This window comes from Nelusetta ayraudi, unplaced genomic scaffold, assembly GCF_046127955.1.
Source record: "Nelusetta ayraudi isolate G7.1 ecotype Tasmania unplaced genomic scaffold, CSIRO-AGI_Nayr_v1 ptg000042l, whole genome shotgun sequence".
Taxonomy (NCBI): domain Eukaryota; kingdom Metazoa; phylum Chordata; class Actinopteri; order Tetraodontiformes; family Monacanthidae; genus Nelusetta; species Nelusetta ayraudi.
The window spans coordinates 19,305,001-19,326,128 of NW_027466092.1; the positions used below are offsets into that span (position 1 = coordinate 19,305,001).

The following is a 21,128-nucleotide window of genomic DNA, read 5'->3' on the forward strand; positions in this document are numbered from 1 at the left end:
ATTTTATTACATCCACAGGCAGCAAAGCAAACAAATGAATTAAAGCAGGTGAGCATGGACGGAGGTGAAAAAGAGATTTGTGGATAAAGAACTCTGGTATTGTGAGAAAATCTGTTGCAAAGTCTACTAAGATGCAAATCTACATAGAAAGTAATTCAGTCACTAACAAGACTTGCAATCTGTTCTTTGCCGAGTTCATCACACTATAAACTTCCTGGTCGCCAACAGTGATGCCCACCACATATTCCATGAAACACTGCATATGCAGATGAATATGAAAGCACCTTTGTTGTGGTTCTCAGGTCTACTACTAGTTTTTAACCTTCAGGTCCCTGGTACGCCTGCACAAAGAGCCTCTGTCAGTCTCATAAAACCTTAAAGTGTTGTGTGTGCATTTCAGTCTGTGCGTTTGTGTAACAGCTGAGTCTCACCCACACTGCGTTTTCTCTGTGTAAATTATTCCTCCTCATGTGTGAAAACCATCTTTAAGCATTTGTTGACAAAACCCAGAGAGAGAGAGTGAGAGAGAGAGAGTGTGTGTGTGTGCAAGCGACTTCTCCTTGAAGTCGACTTACTGTCAGGCACTGGAAACCCACTTCAAAGACCGAGGCAGACGCAGTCTCTGTAACATGCGGGTGTTGCTGGATTAGCCTACAGGTGTGTGCAGAATCGATAAAGAGAGCGGGGCAACAGATCAGAGAACTGGGAAAACTGTGTGAGTGTGTGTGTGTGTGTGTGTGTGTGTGTGTGTGTGTGTGAAGTAAAATACAATAGACTAGTTTATATAACTGCACTGAGCACTCGCATTGCATTAGCTTCCCAGCTAACAGCTGTGATCTGGCGTCCATATTTATAGAAAGACTGTTCCAAGGTTTAGCCACGTCCATTTTTTTTTAGGCAGGAAAAAAGGTGCTTTTTTGAGTGACCAATACATAAACCCTGCATGGCATTCCCAGGGGGAAAGGTGGGAAACCTTTCCAGACATGCAACTGGAAGGAAAATCAATGGACCGCAGGATTGTCCGTGTGTGAGCATCAATATTGAATGTGCGGCTTGTTGCTGAGATGTTCAGGACTTCAAGCTCATGCATACGACTGAGTGTTCTTGTGTTTTCCTGAGTGCCCACAGACGAAACGGGGATTAAGCAAAAGAAGGGAGGTGAGGAAAAGGAAAAGAAAAAAAGATCATAAAAGAAAAGAATGGGAGGATAAGAAGAGGCAGGAGAGGAGAGAGGAGGGAAGAAACATTGATGGAATACAATAAATGGAAGGGAAAGAAGAGCAGAAGAACAGAAGGAATGAAGGAGGGGGAGATAAGGGAGGTAGCCAATAGAGGAAAGGGGAAAAGAAGAATTTAAGAAAGAACTGGAATCTCCTTTAATACAACTTCCAAAAATGTTTTTATATATTGATATATTAAACACGTACTACTGTATGTTTGTGTGTTTGAGACTTAAAATATAAAGACCAGAAATATCAAGCTTTGATGACCTGCTAGAGGTTTGTACATATTTTTTTTAGTAATAATATAGTTCACAGTAATAATGAATAATAATTAAGTAATCCAAATACTCAGTGGTGGATAAAGCTAAAGCAAATCTTTTAGCACATTCAAAAATGAAAGGAGCATGAGATGGTCATATTGCAGTTAATCTTGGGAAAGAGATGACAGCCAGGACTGACCCTCCAAACCAAGCACTCAGTCCTGGCAGTTTGAGATGCACTTCAAACAACCGAGACTTCATGAAGGTCATGGAAACCTACAGTCGGTAAAAATATTGCGTGATAATAAATGGAGATAAAAAAATAATAAGAAAGAAAGTAAATGAATGAATAGAGGGGAAGTCTTCAGAGCAAGCATAGATCCAAACCTCAGTCCTGCTGACAAGTGTGACAAGTTGTAAGGATGCTCTTGCAGCAACAAGCAACAAGCCGATGTCAAAGGAAGTGACAGTGCTCCTTTTCTCCCAACTCACGCGGCAGTATGCACATACCAAGCATGCCACTGCGGTTCTGATGTGCTGCACATGAGTCAGCTGACTTCACTGTCGCACTTTTCACACAGGCAGTTAGAGAAGGCATTCATAGCCCGTGGCCCAATGTGAGATAGAGTGTGTGTGTGTGAGTGAGTGTGTGTGTGTGTGTGTGTGTGTGGGGGGGGGGGGGGGGGGGGGGGGGTATATAATCGGACGAATCAGGATTTGAACACTGAAGTGGAGAAGCAGCAATAAACCGACAAGTGAAAGCAGAGAAATGACTGTGAACTGAGTGAGCTTCACTTTCTTTTGGTTAAATCAAAATCAGCCCGGAAGAAATCAGGTCATGCGGTTTGACGGCTACCCAAAAATATGTTGCGCTGCACTCCCCTCTAGTGGTGCGTTTATAAACTACCATTATCCACACCATGCCCTTGAGTGGGTGAGAGAGAGAGAGAGACAGAGAGAGAGAGAGAGAGAGGGAGGGAGCTAACCCTTCCCATGGGGGAAGTATCCCATGATTCCAAGAGGAATGTGAGAAATTTTGACTGCGACATATTCCCATGTGTGAGAGATATGGTGCCTTCAATCATTACAGTAGTTTAACGGTAATCTGATAAACAACCTTATCAAATATGAGATGTTTCGTTCTTATAAAACCTCACAAAAATGTTTTTGTTTTGTTTTTTAAAGTCCAATAATAAAGAAAAAGAAAAAAAGACGATATATGTGTGCATATATATATATATATATATATATATATATATGTATATATATATATATATATATATATATATACATATACATATATATATATACACACACATATACACACATATGGAGAGAAACAGAGAAAAATATAATTGTGTATATATAAAATATATGGATAATAGTATAATAGTGTGCCAGTAAATAAAAGCCTTTACTTATAAAGAAAGTGCTGCTGTCCAGGTTTAAAAAAGCAAACACAAAGGACGGAGGGTGCCTGCAGTGGAGAGTGTAAGCAGGGTACCACTCAGACCCTTAGTCTTTTTTTATGCACACCCTGGAGATTCTGACTGACCGCACACAACTCATTTTTAAATAATATGTCAATTGCAAGAATATTTGTTCAATCAGAAACACTGAACACATCATGGACGACTGTGGTCCTACCTGACTCTGCAGGTGGAGACATGTCAGCTGCTCCTCGTCCTCATCCTCGTCCTCATCACCTCTGTTCACACTCTTCTTGTCCACTGCTTCCTCTTCCTTGTTCCCACCTTCCTTAGTCTTTTTTATCTGACTGGTTATTTCCAGGTGGGCAGTGCTGAAAGGCTCAGAGGGACAGGAGTCGTCCTTGATTGTTACTATGGAGACCCTGACCTCCTCCTCCTCCTCCTCCTCCTCCTCCTCCTCCTCAATTCCTTCTTGATTGAATGATGAAGACAAGAAATGAGCGGAATTGAGGGGAAAAGGAGGGTGTCTAAAAGGAGGATGTCTGCCAATTAGCTCAGATTGTAATCCGGCAGTGTCTGTTGTGATAAATTCTTCCTCCTCTTCCTCATTACTCCTTCTTGCGCAGGCCTTTTGTGGTCTCTTCTCGTGTCTTTTCTCCTCTTCCAGCTTCTCCTCTTCTCCCTCCTTGCTTTCTCCGTGATTCTTCATCATCTCTTGGTTTCCTTTGGAAGCATCCTGAACCAACCAACCCACCAAAAACAAACATAAATATAGTTACTAAGTTTTTTTTTTTTTTTTTTTTTTTAATCGATTTAGAAATCCCCGCTGTCTTGGGACGAAGTCTGTCGCCCGTTTACAGAGTGAAATAGGGACAACTATTCACAACAAGCCTCGTGCCAATTCTCCTCGTGTGTCGAAAAGTGTAAATAAAGCTAGACTCACCTCCAACTTATTTTGGTGGATTTTGTCTTCGACTAAATTCGACGACCAAACTGAAACGACTTAATGAATATAACAACTATACATTAAACTATTTTGTTTCGCTTTCATGTCATCACGTTTGTTTATTGTCAGCCCTCTGTGGCAAGAAGTTTAAAGACTTAAACTTTTCTACTCTGGTGTTTGTGCGCCCGCACATGGGTTGTCTGGCGCAGCTTGATGACGTCACTTGCCAACCTCGTTTCGTTTTCACATTACATTGCATTTGAAACGAGTGACACACTAAACGATACATATGGGGAAAGAGCAAGCTAAAGCGTCACAGCATCCAATGCATTTCCTTTCGGTTTCTTTTAAAGAGCCTTTGAAAGTTTCATGTTTATAGATGCTTTATTTCTATATACACACATAAATGTACATATCTATAACATGTAAAATTAAGTCACTTGGTTTGAGAGATGAGGGTACGGATAAGGATTAATGAAGGCCGATGATTTATTGTGGTGTCTTCTGAAGAGAAACACTGAAATGAAAACAAAACATACAGATACTATGCTCAACAAATGTATTAGGCTACCCCCCAGGTTTTTGCCACAATTGCCCTAAATTAATATCACTGGTATGATTTCACAACATTTTTTTCCCCTCATTGGTCTAATAAAGTTGTCAAGCACTGTATGTCCCCCCCTCTCTCTCTCACACACACACACACTTACATTTGAAATATTACTTTCCACATCCACAGGAAGACAGATAAACAAATATTCCACTACTAATGTTCCCCACTGAGTATGACACTGTTGTACAACAGGGACTAAATTTCTCAATGTCCAAACATACATTTTTTAACTTAAAAAAAAAAAAAAAAAAGGATTTTTGTGATTAATCAAATATACTTTTTTATTAAAATACAATGTTAGAAGCTAATTGTTTTCAATTATATTCAGGCCACATGTACAGAGATTCCACCATTTGGTCAGTGATGGAATATTTTAGAACAATTGTGGCCCACCAGTCAAAAAATAAAAAATAAATAAAAAATTGCACACCCCTGTTCTAGACTGACGTAATAATGAATGACGAGTCTGACTGCAACACTATGCAGCTGCAACATAACATGAGCAAAGTTAGCCTATAGTGGAAAACAAGAAGATGGATGACAAAGACTCTTGTTTAACACAACATCCAGTAATTGGTTGCATATAGCGAACCAAGGCTATTGCAAAGAGATGTGGCCTGAAATTGCAGTGCCTCCTATCACCACTAGATGCTATCGAGACTGCAGTAAATGAGAAACACCACTGACTGACTGGATAATGGACAGATAGCAATAAAAATAAGTTACTCATACAGAAGGGACATAGATGGGGGAAACACTGCAGAGAGAATATGTTTCTATAATGTGAATTATTACACATGTAATTCTGCTGCTACAAGCCTGCATTTGGTTCTTCATGGACTTGAGAGAAAAAGCCTTTCATCTTTCAACGATAGATTGATTTTGACAAATTAACAGTGCAATACATGCCTTTTTATCTATTTTTACCTTTTGTTTGGTCGAAATTTGTTCTGAACTGTGTTCTAATTAATCCAGGGTGTACAAGGTAGGATTATAAAAGCTGTCTAAAAAAAGGTCCCATCAGGTTCAGCCGCCAGTGTCAAGGGGTTAATTCAGTAAATTTGAGGCTTAGAGACCTTCATGTTGGGCTACAAAAGCAGAAACAGTTTATTCTTCAAGAATGACTATTTAATAAAGCACTTGTTTAAATATTCACTGAGTTAAAGTATGATTATAAAAACAAATATTCACTGAGCAGTGCTTTTGAAAAGCACATTTTCACCAGCATAGCATTAATTGAAATTGTTTTTCAAATATCTTATTTCAGAACATTGAATGTTGACGTAAAATGTTGTGTAAAATTTTTGTAAATAAAAACATTATTTCTTTGAGTTCAAACAGCATCCTGGAATATAAAACTGAACTCTCCTTCTTATATAAAGAGAGACAAAAAAGGAACAGAATACTTGATTGTTCACGCTATCTCCAGCCCGGCTTAATGGACTTGGTCGATTCTGATTGAGAGTGAGTCGACTTGTCTGATAAGGTGCCGCTGTCAGTTCGCCGGTGGCCTTTTGGGATGACCAACAGGTCTGGGTGCCGTGACTGAGCAGGGGCCCGACTGCTCTGAGGCCTCGAGTTGGGACCAGGGGAGGACGAGCTTTGGAAATGTGAGGATTGAGAGACCCTCAGTGAACCTGTGCGGGACCTAGGCACAACAGAGGAGGTGGTGGTCTTGGGGGGCAGGGGCTTACTAGAGGAGTCTGAGGCAGCCTTGGAAGGAGAAAGGGTGGTCTGGGTTCTTCTGAACGAGAACGAAGCAGTGCTTCGGGCAAAACCTGGAAGTGAAGACGACCCAGCTGCCTTGTGCATCGGCGTAGCGGGAGCACTGACACTTCCACCTCCTCCGCCCCCTTGAGTCAGCGCTCTCAGCGTGCTGCGGCACATCTTCTCCTCTGGCTTGGCTACGGGTTTGGCAGGGGGTTTTCGAACAGACAATGCTTTTCGCAAGTCCTGGTTGTGCGACCGAACACCCAACACCTTTGGCTCTTTTGAATCCTTTGCGTCAAGGACTTTGTTGAAGCTTGAGCGACGCGATGAAGGAGCGGTTGAGGGCCTCTCCCCTCGACGGTGCGAGGCACTGCTGCTGCTGCTGCTGGTGGTGGTGCCAGAGGAGCCTCGATGGCTGCCAGGAAGCTTCTCCAGGTGCTTCCCCTGTGACGGAGCTCCTCTGCTGGGTCTGGAGATGGGCACAACCCGCCTCATGCCCTGGTTCTCGGAGGTGGTGAGGGTGCGGACTGCCCTGGACTTGTTCCCTGCAGGGACTGAGTTTGCTGTTTTCGTCCCGGGCTGTTGTGTCTTAGAGGTAGGAGATTCTTTTATCGTCCTGGGTGGTGCTAATGACTTTGCGCCTCTATTTGATGAAGAAGCTTTTGGACCAGGAATCACTGATTGTATTGTCACAGCGTCTCTCTCTCTTGTCTTCCTGGTGGAAACGCCTGTGTGTTCCTCTTGATCGGCAGCTCCCGCAGAGGTCCCCATGGTCGGTGTTGGCCCTTCATTGGGTTCTGATGCAGGTTCCGCTGAGCACTGGCCCGAGGAGGCAGGATGCGAGGCATCGTCAAAGTGGCTGGCGCTGGGCACTGGTTGGTTGCTGATGGGTACAAGCACTACGTTCTCCTGGGCTGAAGTTTCTGGGGGTGTACGGCCGGAGGTGCCTTGTTGGTGACCGTGCGGCTGCTCGTTTGTGGTTTGCGCATCGATGTTTTCAGAATGTGAGAGGTCAGTGGCTATCTCGCACACACCCGTCACGCACCACACCATGACCGTATCCTCACGTCCCTCCTCCTCTTCCTCTTCCACCTCCTCCTCCTCCTTCCTTAACGATGGTAAAATTTGGACATGACCTCCTTCTGTGCTGTTATTCTGCTCATTCTGGATCTGCTCCACTGGCTCTTCTAGATTTGTGACGACCAAATCGTCCTGATCTCGTCCATGGTGGCGGCGGCGGTTGCTGTAAGGGCTCTCACTGATGAAGTCAAACGCTTTTAGCTGAGGCACCAGTGAACATTTCTCCAAAACCACAGACATGCTGCCTGTTGTAGCACCACTGTGTTCAAGTTTTTCCTCGCTGTTCTCCCCGCCGACGTTCTCGACGAGTTTTTCCATCAGACAAGACCCTGCCGGCTGGACTTCACAGTAGCCGGGTAGATCATTGCCGTTGTTGTTGTGGTCTGAATGCTGGTTTACATTAGAGGTAGGAGGCACATGTGAGGGACTGAGCGTGTCGCATTGAGCCTGACTAGAATTGTTGCTGAGGTACGAGGTGGTTGCATGGTTTGTGCCATGTGTAGAAGTCTGAGGATGCTGAGGGTCGGTCCGGAGTGCCGCGTCGCCTCTTTGCAGCTGCTGACGGGGAAAGACGGGCAGCTGAGCTGAGACTGAAGGAATTTTTCGTTCTTGCTCAAGGCCAATTTTGGAATTGAGCGTCGTCATTCCGAGGAAGGCGCTCAGTTCACGCTCAGCAGCAATCGATGACGAGGTGGACGGTGAGTTCCGTGAGCGTCTAAAGCTCCCAGATCGTCTGACCTGGGGCGAACCGGGCCCTGACTTTGGGGTCAGGAGCTCCACCAGCAGCCCTGCGTCATCCTGTCGCGACACGGCAGCCGACATGTCCGCCTCACTGCTGCAGCGCAGGCCAAACGTTCCGCCAACCTATCAACGGCATCGGTCACGTTAGTCTTGACATGGTGTGTTTCTGAAGTTGAGTTGTAAGTGTATCCACCCACCTTCTCACCGCCTGCCCAGGAGTGCCGCTTCTGCTCCTCCAGCTCCTGGATCCGACGCCACTGAGCCGCTTCCTTTGCCTCCCTCTCCCTGTTCTCCTGCAGGCAGAACAAGAGCAGGTGAGGTGACGGTAGTGCCTATTTAAGTCAAGTCACTTTTATTGTCAATTTCAGCCATATGTACCAGACATACAGAGTAATTGAAAAGACAATTCTCTCTGGCCCACAGTGCAAAAAAAAAAAAATATATATATAAAAATAAGTTAAAAAAAGAGAGAAACATACTAAAAACATACAAAAAATGTAGGAGGAGGTATTTTAACAGCAGCAGATAGTTATTAGTGCAATGATAAAGCAGCATTGTTGATTTTTTTTTTTAATTTCCCAATCATTATTTTACTGGTACTATTTCAAAAGACAAGATACAATTTGTGTGTGTGTGTGTGTGTGTGTGTGTGTGTGTGTGTGTGTGTGTGTGTGTGTGTGTGTGTGTGTGTGTACGCACGTGCACATCCTTTGTTTCGCCTTTGGTTTCATCATACAGCGTATGTATAGATATACATACAAATATGTATGTACTGTATGTATGTGTACTGTGTATATATATATATATATATATATATATAAATATATATATATATATATACATAGATATAGATATAGATATACACACACACATTATTTTTATATAATTATTTTACTTAATTTTAAAGCGTGTGTGTGTGTGTGTGTGTGTGTGTGTGTGTGTGTGTGTGTGTGTGTGTGTGCACCTTCACAGAAGCAGTGAATCTGCAGCAGAAGGTGTTGAAGATGCTGAAGCACTCATCCAGTCGAAATGTCTCGTGGTCTTCACAGAAGAAGTCGATCAGCGTGTGGCCGGCCTTCCTCAGCTGCTGCCGCCTGTGGTGCAGCGAGCTCAGAGAAAAGTCTGCGGACTGAGAGCAAAATCGGGCACACGTTATCAACACAAACACAAAAGGGGCAAAACGTACTTCATCAAGAGCTGTATTCAACCATTCTTTCTTTCTAATCTCACTATTTGAAGATCGCTAGTGCATCGCTAGTGCATCGCTAGTGCATCGCTAGTGCATCGCTAGTGCATCGCTAGTGCCTGCAAAAAGTGATGCCACTTTTTGCAGGCAAAGTGAGATGATTGATTATTAATTCACCACATTGATGTGTATTTGTGCGTGTTACCTCTAGGAAGCTGTCCAGCTGCTGCAGCAGCTCGGTGTCTTTCTGGACGTTTTCCTCGAGGGAGCGCGTGCGAGAAGTTAGCCACTGCAAGTCAGCATCCAGTGTTTCTAAAGAGATTCTGAAAACATGTTTAAATAAATATTTATTATCAAGCTCACCAGGTAACAGTCAGTTTATTTGAACAGTTGAAGGGCTGGGTGAATAAAAATGAAGACTGACCTGGCTGCAGGTGCCACATGACCCAAACTCAGAGGAAACATCAGCAACTTTTTGTCTCTTTTTTGAGCTTCCTTGATGGAAAAAAAGGGAAATAATCTATATTGATTTTCAATATTGAGTTTAATCAACTGTTTCTTACTCACAAGGCCTTTCTGCTGAAGTAACATTAAGATGTGCAAGAGTAATTAATATTCTGATGTACTGATCTCAAATTCAGAGGTAAAAATACTGAATTTAACCAGTCAGTTTTCTCGTAGGATCAAATGCAATTACACATGCAGACAAGCACGCACACTAACCAGGGCAACAAAATGCAGCAGGTTCATGCCCGGCTTGTTTGCTTTCGTGTCAGCCAAAGACAGAAGAGATGACAGCTTGAAGCCAACAGCGTTTCCAGCGTAGCCACCCTGGAACAGACATACACACACACACACACACACACACACACACACACACACACACACACACACACACACACACACACACACACACAATCAGCACCTTCTTAACTGTTTATCTGTATACAAGCCGATAAACTACAGGTCTAAGTGAAAGATCCACATTATTAAACTACTAAATAAAAGTTTGCCTGCCTTACAGCATTCAGGATGTTCCCGGCCTGCAGCACCAGGTGGAGAACAGCATGGAGCTCCTCACACAAGATCAGCTCTGAACGAGCACAAAACAAAGACATCAGCAAAGACACTAGCGCCACCACAGCACCACATAGAGGCACGGAGAGAGGGAGGAAAAGTCTTAAATTAATGCTGAAATCCCAGCGTGACGGAGAGTGTGAGTGGGTGTCAGTGTCGTCACGTTCACACACACTGCCAAGAATAACTCAGGTGTTTAAGCAGAATGTGTTGAGACTGTTGATGAAGTGTTTTCACTCCAAGTTTCACAGCAGTTTCACTTTGGTTGCGATTTAATGACACTTCTTGAAATAGGAAGTCCCATTGGACCAATGAATAAATCAGTGATTCTAATTCAATTTGAATTCCTTCATTATTACAGGGTTATTGTTATGTTGTTCCCAGTTCAAATGACAGATTTTTGTTTCCCCACTTCACTTATTATCCAATAACTCACAATATCTGCAAAAAAAACCCAGCATATTCAACGCTCTATTTGCATCTTCTGCTTCTCGCTTAAACTATTCATTTTTGTACCTTCTGCATAATTAGATGGGGACAACACAAGGCACAGCTTCCACCTGGCTTGGTGTCAATATCCTAGGAAAGGTAACTGTGCTCCATGACATTAAAAGACTTCTTCTTCAAAAGACCTTATTCTCAGATGTACTGTACTTTTACCCCCACACTTTTGGTAAAAATGTGCGGGAGTAAGTGTAAGTGAGTAAGTAAGTGAGTAAGTGAATAGCAGCTGGCAAAAGACTGACTTAAAGAAATGGACTTTTCTTATTTTTGTTTTCTGACAGGATGAGTAACATTATTGTTGGAAAACACTGGTAAAGGAGAATTCTGCAGGAATTGAGACGTTTCAGTGATGGCCTCCCAGCAACAATACATCACTATGAAATCCTGTCTGACCATTTTCTGAAACCTTGTAACAACTCAATGTTGAATTACCCTTAAACTTTGCAGGAAAAAACAACAACTAAAAACTCCATAGTCCTTTTTTTCAAACTGGCAGAAATGCCATATTTGATGGAACATTTCTAGAAAATTTTGGAGCTTTTCCAGCGGTTGCGGGTGAAACTTCACACACGCATGCACACATACAGAAAAAGCAGCTGTGTTGTTACCTCTGGCGGCAGTCTGGAGGACGCTGATGTTGCTTTTCATGGCCTCGCTCACTGCGGGAAACTCTTCCTTCAGCAGCATGGACTCGATCCGGAGTGAGTAACTATGGACACACATGAATTAATAATCACAAGTTCTTATGAGCAACAAGACACAGGGGGAAGGAGGCGGACTAAAATAAAAAAACAGCAACATGAAGATTGAACCCACGCAGACCAACAGCCCATCTGGACGCATCGCAAGCAGAAAGCCTCAATAAAAGCAGCTATACACAATTAGTTTTTTCCTAATGCATCATTGACTTCACAGTGTCCCGGAGTCGTCACTGACCCCTGCAACCGACATTAACGAAACACTTAACAAACCACAAAACGGATCATTGAGCAAAGACAAGGTTTCTGTCTTTGCTCAAAGTCTTACTGAATGACTCCATCCACCTTAGAGCTCCCACTGAACACAGCACAGCAGTTGTTGAGAGGGAGGCGTACGTGACCCCTCACCTGGGCACCTGGATCAGCAGGAAGATGAAGGAATCAGCCAATGACAGCTTGGGGACATTGCCATGGTACGACTTCAGCTTCCGGACCTTCAACAGGAAGACCATTAAGAAGAGAATGTGTGTGTGTGTGTGTGTGTGTTTGTGTGTGTGTGTGTGTGTGTGTAAGTTTGTGCACGTGTGTCTCACCTCCTCGTCCTCAGGCAGCAGTTTCAGCAGCTCTTTCAAGGGCTCCGACCCGTACGGCTCACTGTTGCCATGGCGAATATCATCCACAATCACTTGATTGGTTCTGCAGCAGTGAGATATTAAGCGATGCTAATTTATAAAACAAAAAGAACACTACTTTATATTCTTGATGATGACAAATCACCTACAGCAAAAACTAAAAAAATCATATTTTTAACTACGAATTTGAAAGCAATTGAAAACTGAATATTTTGTCGGTTTTTTGTCTTGCAATTGAGTTTTTATGTCAAATTCATGGTCATTCTGTTTTTTCCACTTTCTTCTTGTGACTTATTATGTATTTTCTTGGTGTCTTCTCTTTGTTTGTCATCGATGACTTGATGCCATGCTGCCCTTTGACATCAATTTTTGTCTGCTTTTGAAAACTTGTTGGTCAAACATTCAGTATTTTTCTATTCAGTGACTGATTTGACATGTTTTCTTCTGTTCTAAAGCTGAAGTGAAGCTTGTCACTTAGATGCTCCACTATTTGAACCTCTTGCAGTAATGTTTGTGTGGACCACCAGGAATCCACAGCCAGACTGTTGTATCCACAGGACGTTTAAACAAAGCAGGACACTTTCTGCGTCTCCCTCATGTCTCTGTGTTTGGACATCAACACCTTGAGGACACACACTTTGAGGCTTTGACCTCTCTGAAGCCTCCAGATGTCAGGGAGGACGTCAAACTCTAACAAATGAAAACTGTACTTTTTCAATTCATCAAACAGGCTCATCTTGAGTATGATGTCCTGTTGACACCAAAACATTTCTTTTTTTTAAAAAACAAGTCTTTTCTAACAAATAATGTCGGTCCTGTATGATGTTTAAATAGCTAATACAATTCATTTGTTATGATCAGAATTAAAAGTTAAATGAATTGGAGGTGATTTATTTCCCATCGTCTGTTTTGTCTGAGGTGATGCTGAATCCTTGTCATGACTCCAGTCCCTCTCAACAGGCCAGCATCCACAGACTTGTTTACCCATAACACCCATCAATGGGGCGAGGAAACATCTCACGCCATCACAAATACATAAATACACATGCGCAACCATCGGATGGTGCACCTTTTAAATTGCTTCAGGAAGATACCAATGTTCATCCCTCGCTTGGGGTCCAAGATGGAGACCTAAAGAGAGAAAAATAGAGAGGTCAGATTCTCACACACAAACACACACATGCATGCGCGCACGCACAAACACACACACACACACACACACACACACACACACACACACACACACACACACACAAACCTCTTCTTTTGCCTCCCTGAAGGAAGCCCTAGAAAACCCACTCCTGGAGGTCTTGGATGAAGAGTTTGATTGAGAGTCTTGCTGGCCGAACAGCTCCTCAACAGTGTTCACATCGATTTGGTACTGCTGCTGCACCTTACCCTGAGTCCACAGGTTGGCCCGCCCCTTCACCTGCCCCACACACACACACACACACACACACACACACACACACACAAATTAAAGGCTTTGACTGCAAGAAACAGTGACCAGGCTTAGTGGTTTTTGCTGGGAACCCACCTGATCTTCTGGTATCGTCTTCCAGAAGAAACTCCTCACCCTCTTCTTCTTCCTCAGGCCACCTAGAGAATCACTAAGATCTGGCAGCAGGGGTAGGGGCATGGGAGGTGGTGGAGGAGGAGGAGGAGGAGGAGGTGGTGGCGGTGGTGGTGAGAGTCCTGTCGGGTCATCCCCGTTGTCTGGAAACCCAGATGGCGGCGGGTGAGGAGGACACGTTGGCATGGCCACGCCCTCCTCCTGGAAGGAGTAACCCTCACTCTCACTGGCTGCCGAGACGCTTCCCATCACATGCATACCTGCCTCCGCCTGGATGGGAGGATTCCGTGGGACCTCGCGAGTAGGTCACGGAGTTGAAGATCAAGGTGGCGACAGTGGAGGCCGCGCATCGCATCCGAAATGTCCCAGACTGGTGAAGGGTCAGAGGTCTGAGGGGCTGCAAGACTGTACAAGAGAGAAAATTGAGGGTGTGAAAACCTGCAGCAGAAGAGGAAGATGAGGAGGGAGCTTCGCCTTACATAGCACAGAGGCACAAAACAGATGATCCATGTTCAGACCTTCTAGTTTTCAGCCACCTTTAGTGGGGTTCCAGTCCGTAGTGTGAAAAAAATGTTCAGAACAAAAGGTCCTGTAGACCACTGGCTCTCAACTGGTGGAGTCTCAGGAGTCTCAACACTCACCAGTGTTGGAGAGTAATCTATTACTAAGTAATCCACTACTATAATTAAACTACTTTTTGAGTAACGGAGTAATGTAACCATATTTCTGTGGCAAAACTGGTAATTATATCATAATTACTTTATCAAGTAACAATTTCGTTTCTTTTCCGAAATCTTCTAATTAGTTTAACAATATGGGCTGTGCAAAAGGCACCAGTGCTGTACATGAGTTTGTTCTGTGAAATGTGCAGTTTGTGGTCAGAGACCAAACATTCATTGACGTTATGAGGATAGCAGCAATATTTGGAATTGCAAAATTTGCACTCAAATTAAGTTAATTCCAAAGCACTGAGCAACTATAACTTTATCTTTTTTTTTTTTTACTAAAGTAATTAGTAATTAGTAATTGATTACTTATTAAACAAAGTAGTTAAATAAGTAATTAGATTACTTTATTAAGGAGTAATCGGTAATCAGTATTGCATTACTTTTATACAGTAATCCCAACAACACAGCTCAGGACACTTTTTCTTTTTTAATCGTGAAGCCGTGACCTAAATTTATCCCAAAAATATAAAAACATAAATATACAAAAATAGGAAAATAGTGCAACAATACAGAATGACTTCATCCAATCATAATCATCATATAAATTAATTAAATTGTGTGTCGGACAATATAAATGCCCAACATTTTCTCTATAAATATATATATTTCAAAACTCCTTTTTTTTAAAAAAAAAAGGGAAAACTGCCCACAAAGCCGTGACCCAATCAAAACAGCTCCACGAGCCACCAGTTGAGAAACGCTGCAGTAGACAGTGCAGAGAACACCTGAATAATAGACCATCACTTCACTGGAAGGTCAAAAACAGGATTTCCACTCAGTCGCATCAATCTGGTGTATCTATTATATCCTGGTGTATGTATATTTATCTTATTTAACTCACATTGTGCTTGTAATGCTTAATCTCTGGAATAAATACGCTATAAACACTGTATTTGACAAGCTAAACTTAAGCTTCCTCAGTTAGCAGCTGTGGCTGGTATGTGTCAGGGCACGGGGGAAGTGATGTGTACCTTGGTGACAGTGCAGGCTGCTCTGTATGGAGAAAATCACAAAGAGAAAAGTCACGTTGCACGACAGACATTTTTCTCAATCTGATGGTGTGTTTGCAGTTGACTGTTGACTTTTCACGTGTTTGTTTTTTTAACGACAATCAAAGACTTCTGTCATCGTTGCCTGTCTCACACTTTCATCCTAGCCAAACACGGTTGCCCACGATGGGGATACCGCGTGAAAGTTCTTTGAGGCTAAAAAAAGACAAAGACAAAAGAAATGAAAAAATGACTAGCTAGAACCACTGAGGAGACATGAAGGGCTCTAATCAACTGACATTTTTGTGGCTACACCAGGGGTGGGCAAATGTTTTGACTGGTGGGCAACTGTGGGGTCTAAAATTTGACAGGCTGGATGGAGCAGATGGATGGAGCGTTTTGGTGACCCACCTCGTAGGAGAAAGAAATATATCATGGCACATGTAGACATATGCTTTAATGTCTATTGAAAAATGAACAAAAGCAAAGTTACAACAAGATATGTGTCTTTGAAGCCCGACGGTATTCAACTCTTTATTGAAATGACCCTTAAAACACTGAAAAATTAATGAAATACAGCTATTCATGAGAAAAAAAATCATTCTCATGGATTGCAAATTCCTGCTTTCAGCTTTGGTTGATATTTGTGACACGTTTTCACAAATGAATACACTTGAATTTGGCACTTCAAAAGAACCAGTTGGGTTCAACGTTTTTTTCCCAGAAAACAAAAACAACATTGTTTGTGTTGGTGTATACACTGGATTCCAGGGAGAGTCGCGGCCCTGCACTACCATGGCAACAGTTTGAAGTGTTTCTAATTGTCTTGGTAACAGACAGGATGATAGACAATGACTGCTTGTTTACAATGGTCACATCAAACACACGTGTGTGTGTGTGTGTGTGTGTGTGTGTGTGTGTGTTATATTATTAATGTTAATTCCTGCTAGACCCTTTCTGGCTGTCTCTTTTCTTCTAAAGACCTTTTATATAAAATAGGTTTGATGACTCACGCCCCCCCCCCCCCCTCCCATTCCCTCCCCTCACCATGCTATCGCTGACGTCAACCAATCACAAAGCGCCTACTGTTTAAAAATAGTCCAACCAGTGAGATTGGCTGACGAGGCTGCAGGTTTTGATTGAGGTAAACAAGTCATTGCCGCAGCTCTTTATCTCTAATTGAGATTACTGACAGCTAGGCAGCTAGTGGGGTTACCACCAGCAGCGTTATTACAGAACCACAGGAGGCCATTTCAACTTGCAGGGCGCCACCAGCAGGATGGACAGAACCACTGAGCTCAGATACATACTGGGCATTCTGCTTGGGAGAATTTGAACCCAGTTAGAATTCCCAAATTACTCCACTTACACACTGACCCCAATACTGACTGAAGGGGGAACCATGAGTAACTGAGTGTGACAAGTGCCCCCCCCCCATCCTCCAGCCTGCCCTGCCGATAACGACCTCTGCTGCCGGCTGCTGCTGAGGCTCCTTTGTGAGGGAAACAATCAGAGGGCAGTCTGGTTAACAAGCACAGAGCTGCTTTTAAAGGCACCACATGACAGACCCCTATCACCGAGCTGAGGACACAGATTTGTTTTGTTATACTAACAACATATTGGATAACATTTATGCAAACCAAGCGCTCAAATACTGGGGGCCTCCAGTCTAACTTTAGACTTTTGTTATTTTAGTTTGCTTTTACTATGACCGTGGAGGAGGGTTCATGTCTCTCTGCCTCTCTCTCTTACACACACACACACACACACACACACACACACACACACACACACACACACACACACACACAGAAAAAAGTCATTTCAAACCTGTCTGACAAATAATACAATGACAAATATTTACACTACAAATTCATTTGACCTCTTGTCTCTCTGTCTTTCTCTCTTGGCCCACACGCACACGCACACGCACACACGCACACACACACACACACACACACACACACACACACACACACACACACACACTACTTTTTAATAGCTCATTTCGAATGGCAGTGACGGGAGGTGAAGACACAGTTCGTAGATTTTTACACTCATCGTGTGCACCGCAACGATCACGCTATTGTGCACATGCCAGGAGCTGCTGCTGACAGGAAAGACAGTCACCCCCTTCCCTTCCCCTCCTTGACCAAGCTGAGAGAGAGTGAACGTCAGGAACACACACAACCACCTACAAGAGAGGGTATAGTCTGCTTTTCAGCCATGTTAGGGTTAAACGTAATCCCCACGACAGTTGTTGGCAAAGGCTCTGGTGTTATGCCGCCCTCTGTATCAAGATTGAAGCTCACCAACTCCAGCTGGGAGGTGAACCGTTGAGCAAACAAGCACAGCAATTGCCTGAGCAGACTTCAAGGGTATCTGCTCCGCCTCTCTCTCTCTCTCTCTCTCTCTCTCTCTCTCTCTCTCTCTCTCTCTCTCTCTCTCTCGAGTTGTCAGATTATATTTAATTGTCTTCTTCATCATCTCCATCAATGAGATTATCATCCATGGATAATAATTAAACCAATTAAACAAAGAGAAATAAGACAATAACGAAACTCAACAGCAAAACGTCTGTTAAGCTTCTCAGCCGTCCAAGCCATCTTAATGTAGAAAAGTTCAACTCAACCCAATTTAACCTTTCTACACTCAACAGCAAAATAAACAGTGAAACTTCTCAGAATTAATCCATTTTTTTCAAAATGACTGGACTCGTTACTGAAGCGCCAGCCTGCCAAAGTGCCACCAACAATTTCATGACCGCTGATTATTTATTATTGTTGGAGCCAAAATATTTATTTTCTTTCCTTATTTCTGATTTATTTGCACTGTGGCTTAATGTGTTAATTATGGACACAAAAGTAATTGTTTTATTTATTTAGTATTTTCTTAGTATTGGTTGCGCTAAGGACCACGCCCCCACATCACCATAGGCAGGTGACTGCAGCACCTGCACTATATTAGGGTGGTTAACGGGGCCGGCAGGTCTCTTGAGTTGAATGCAGCCAAACAGTTTTAGACCGCTTTTCAAGCACTTATTGGATTTCTCATTTTTTGACGATTGTTGGATTACTTTGTCGATCTGTGAGTTTGCAAGCAACCTGTGCCGCATTGTCCGCTGTCGCGGTAAGACCGTTTTTGTTTTTTGTTTTTTGTTTTTGGATTACAAATAAACAATCTGAACAGTGGATCGCCGCATCCTCCAGAATTATTGTTTATCACAAGCACGCTTGGGCGCGTCGAACTGAAACTCAACAATTCACCAAGAGCAAAGCCCGACATTTCACAGGGAAATAGTCGCGCTTTTAATTATAACTGTTAACAATCACTAATTCCTAAATCAAACTATCAAAGGTTGTTGGAAGAAAAAGAAAGGGAAAAGAAGCAGAAACCTCAGAAACCTTGTGAGAGAATATACTCGGACCACTGTCAGACCAATTCTCCAATATATCACCAAGAGTCTAAACTGCAATCATCAAAAACCAAACTGAGAAGTTTATTCAGTAAACAAATTAGGTTACAGAAACTTTTTCAAAAAGCCTCAACAGATGAGTCCTGATTCCCATGGCACAGTCAAAACAAAGACAGCCTGGAATCCCTGTTAAAACCCCCGCAAGAGGAGCAGGCCTCAGTCTTTTACCAGTCAAACAACAGTAAACAGGATTGTGTGTGTGTGTGTACAGTGATGTAAAAGAGACCCCCCACATTGATAAAGAAGCCGACTGAAGTGCTTCTTCTTAATGAAAACGGGTCGACCAAAACAAAAAAATGAAACAAACTGGCAGACAGGTGTTTTCCCTGAAGAAGCCATCCGCTGACACCCACAGCTCGGACATCTGACTGCAGTTACAGGAACGCGATGAGCGGTGGAACAGCATTTTGTGGTTTCGATCTGCACATTAAGCAGTGGCATCTGGTGGAAGTTATATTAGGATACACCAGCTGTACATCAGTGAAGCCAGAGGGGGATACAAGGACTTTGTGTTTTCAACTGTTATAAAAAGGAAAGAAGTGGAATCTGCAATGATGCACCCTTATTCCATAGACATTGGATTCCATAGAGATTTTCCAACGAGAAACATTGCACACGCACACACACACACACACAGGTCTCACTAATCATTAATCTAATTGTTTGAATAAATGCAACGCCCAAACAAAACATGGGGATAAAATAGCAATTCATACACGGCACACAATGACAGGACTGTCACGAATGTCCCCGATGACGGTGAGTCTCTTTGCGGTACCTGCATACAGGTGTGTCTGAGTTTTATGTTGACACAAGTCAGGTGACTTAACAGCCTGAGGACAAAAAAAAAACCCCAAAAACTACCGAATGCCATGAAATAATGAGTGTCTGTCTTTAAATGGGCAGCATGCGGCATCCTGGAGGAAAGGCAGGCTGAATTAAACTAACATGTCACGACAATAGTGAGCTCCAATCACGATTGAGAGATGAGCGTCACGGGCAAACGACGGGGAGATGTAAAACAGCAATGAGTCATTCCGTAAACACACGCCAAAATTACCTAACAAGACTATGGCATCAAAACTGGGCCAAAGTACTGAAGACATGTTTGTTTAAAAACACTAAAACGCTCAAACACTGGGCAGCAGACACCTTGTACTTAAATTCCCCCGAGCCCCCCCCCCCCCCCCCCCCCCTCTCTCTCTCTCTCTCTCCCTGTCTCTCTTTCTCTCTCTCCCTCTCTCACATACATACACGCACGCACAAAACATCTCAACAAAATGTAACCGGACAAAATCGCTGCAGATACCAATATGAATCTTCCCATTGGAGCATGACATACAAATAACTTCTACTAATAAAAAACTACTTTATAAAATAATGACTAATGTTGAGTCAACTCAAAAATGACTTGCTGAGCATGTCGAAGCAAGCACACCAAAGGTCATTTCAACCGTGAGATATAGTTTATTGTTGGTTAGTCTCTTGGTGATGGAGTCCAAACTGAAACAGAAAAAACAGACAGACAACAAAAACAGAACCACAACAGAAAACAGATTATATCAAATATTAAATACCTCAAATATAAGGCCGAAGTCCAGACAAAATTCCATAATCACGTAAACTCTCAAGTTGGACCTTAAAGAGGCTGTCAAGTCTCTCATTCCAAGATTCCGTGGGAATTTGAATGTGGTGCGGTTGGCGTGGAACGTCGCCAGCCGACAACACCGCCCGTTTGCCCGCGGATGAACAGCGCGAACACTGACGGGCTGTCGCCGCGAAATAAACAGTGTGCATATGTGTGTGTGTGTGTGTGTGGGGGGGGGGGGGGTGAAGTGATGGAAGACACGCCCGCCAAACTCACCGTACAGCGGCTCCAGCAGCGGGAGATGCTCTGGGACCAGACCTCCTTCACAAAACGTCCCAATTCAGAGATAGAAACAACGCCAGCGGATCCCGCTTAAATCCTACAGCTGCTGTCCGTCCACACACGTACGGCAGTCATCGCACCGCTGACACTGGCTGCGAGCGCACGCAAGAAGGAGAGAAACAACGGTGCGCATGTGCGGTCGCTCAGGTAGAAGGCAATTCGCTTGTCCACGCCCACCTGCTGCGAAACAGGGAGCGCGGACGCCGACAACACTCACACTCTCACTCTCACAAGACATTAGTTGGACACTTCCGGTACATAACCTTTATCAAAACCCAGACTAAAGCCTGACCTTAAAACTGGAATATGCGTGTGTGTGTGTGTGTGTGTGTG

General features: G+C 43.3%; 2 protein-coding genes across 6 annotated transcripts in view; both read right to left on the minus strand.

Moving 5' to 3' along the window:
• LOC142894141 (F-box/WD repeat-containing protein 7-like) overlaps window positions 1-4,083 on the minus strand; it is a 17,858-nt gene extending 13,775 nt beyond the window's left edge. For both annotated transcript variants that reach the window (XM_076035322.1, XM_076035321.1), the window contains exons 1-2: window positions 3,857-4,083; window positions 3,131-3,649 (exon numbers count right to left, since the gene is read on the minus strand). In XM_076035322.1, the coding sequence (XP_075891437.1) occupies window positions 3,131-3,625 (495 nt within the window). In that variant the 5' untranslated portion in view covers window positions 3,626-3,649; window positions 3,857-4,083. The remainder of the gene's footprint in view (window positions 1-3,130; window positions 3,650-3,856) is intronic.
• Window positions 4,084-4,224: 141 nt separating this feature from the next.
• LOC142894138 (uncharacterized) lies at window positions 4,225-21,082 on the minus strand. 4 transcript variants are annotated; one of them, XM_076035303.1, is made up of 15 exons: window positions 20,730-21,081; window positions 13,638-14,078; window positions 13,359-13,529; window positions 13,170-13,231; window positions 12,062-12,164; window positions 11,877-11,962; window positions 11,379-11,479; window positions 10,212-10,282; window positions 9,913-10,020; window positions 9,614-9,684; window positions 9,395-9,512; window positions 8,968-9,132; window positions 8,201-8,296; window positions 7,589-8,126; window positions 4,225-7,531 (listed from the first exon to the last, which is right to left on the minus strand). In XM_076035303.1, exons 2-15 carry the CDS (start codon window positions 13,929-13,931, stop codon window positions 5,892-5,894), a joined length of 3,624 nt encoding a protein of 1,207 aa, XP_075891418.1. In that variant the 5' UTR covers window positions 13,932-14,078; window positions 20,730-21,081; the 3' UTR covers window positions 4,225-5,891. The 4 variants fall into 4 exon arrangements, with proteins under 4 accessions (XP_075891418.1, XP_075891419.1, XP_075891420.1 ...); XM_076035304.1 differs by lacking the exon at window positions 20,730-21,081 and adding an exon at window positions 20,443-20,598; XM_076035305.1 differs by lacking the exon at window positions 20,730-21,081 and adding an exon at window positions 15,373-15,857.
• Window positions 21,083-21,128: the final 46 nt, after the last annotated feature.

Coding starts and splice junctions, on each gene's coding strand:
- LOC142894138 (XM_076035303.1), bottom strand. CDS start 13,931: ATGCATGTGATGGGAAGCGTCTCGGCAGCCAGTGAGAGTGAGGGTTAC. Junction 9,133..9,394: donor AGCTGGACAGCTTCCTAGAG/GTAACACGCACA, acceptor TTTTGCTCTCAG/TCCGCAGACTTTTCTCTGAG. Junction 7,532..7,588: donor TGAAGTCCAGCCGGCAGGGT/CTTGTCTGATGG, acceptor GCGAGGAAAAAC/TTGAACACAGTGGTGCTACA.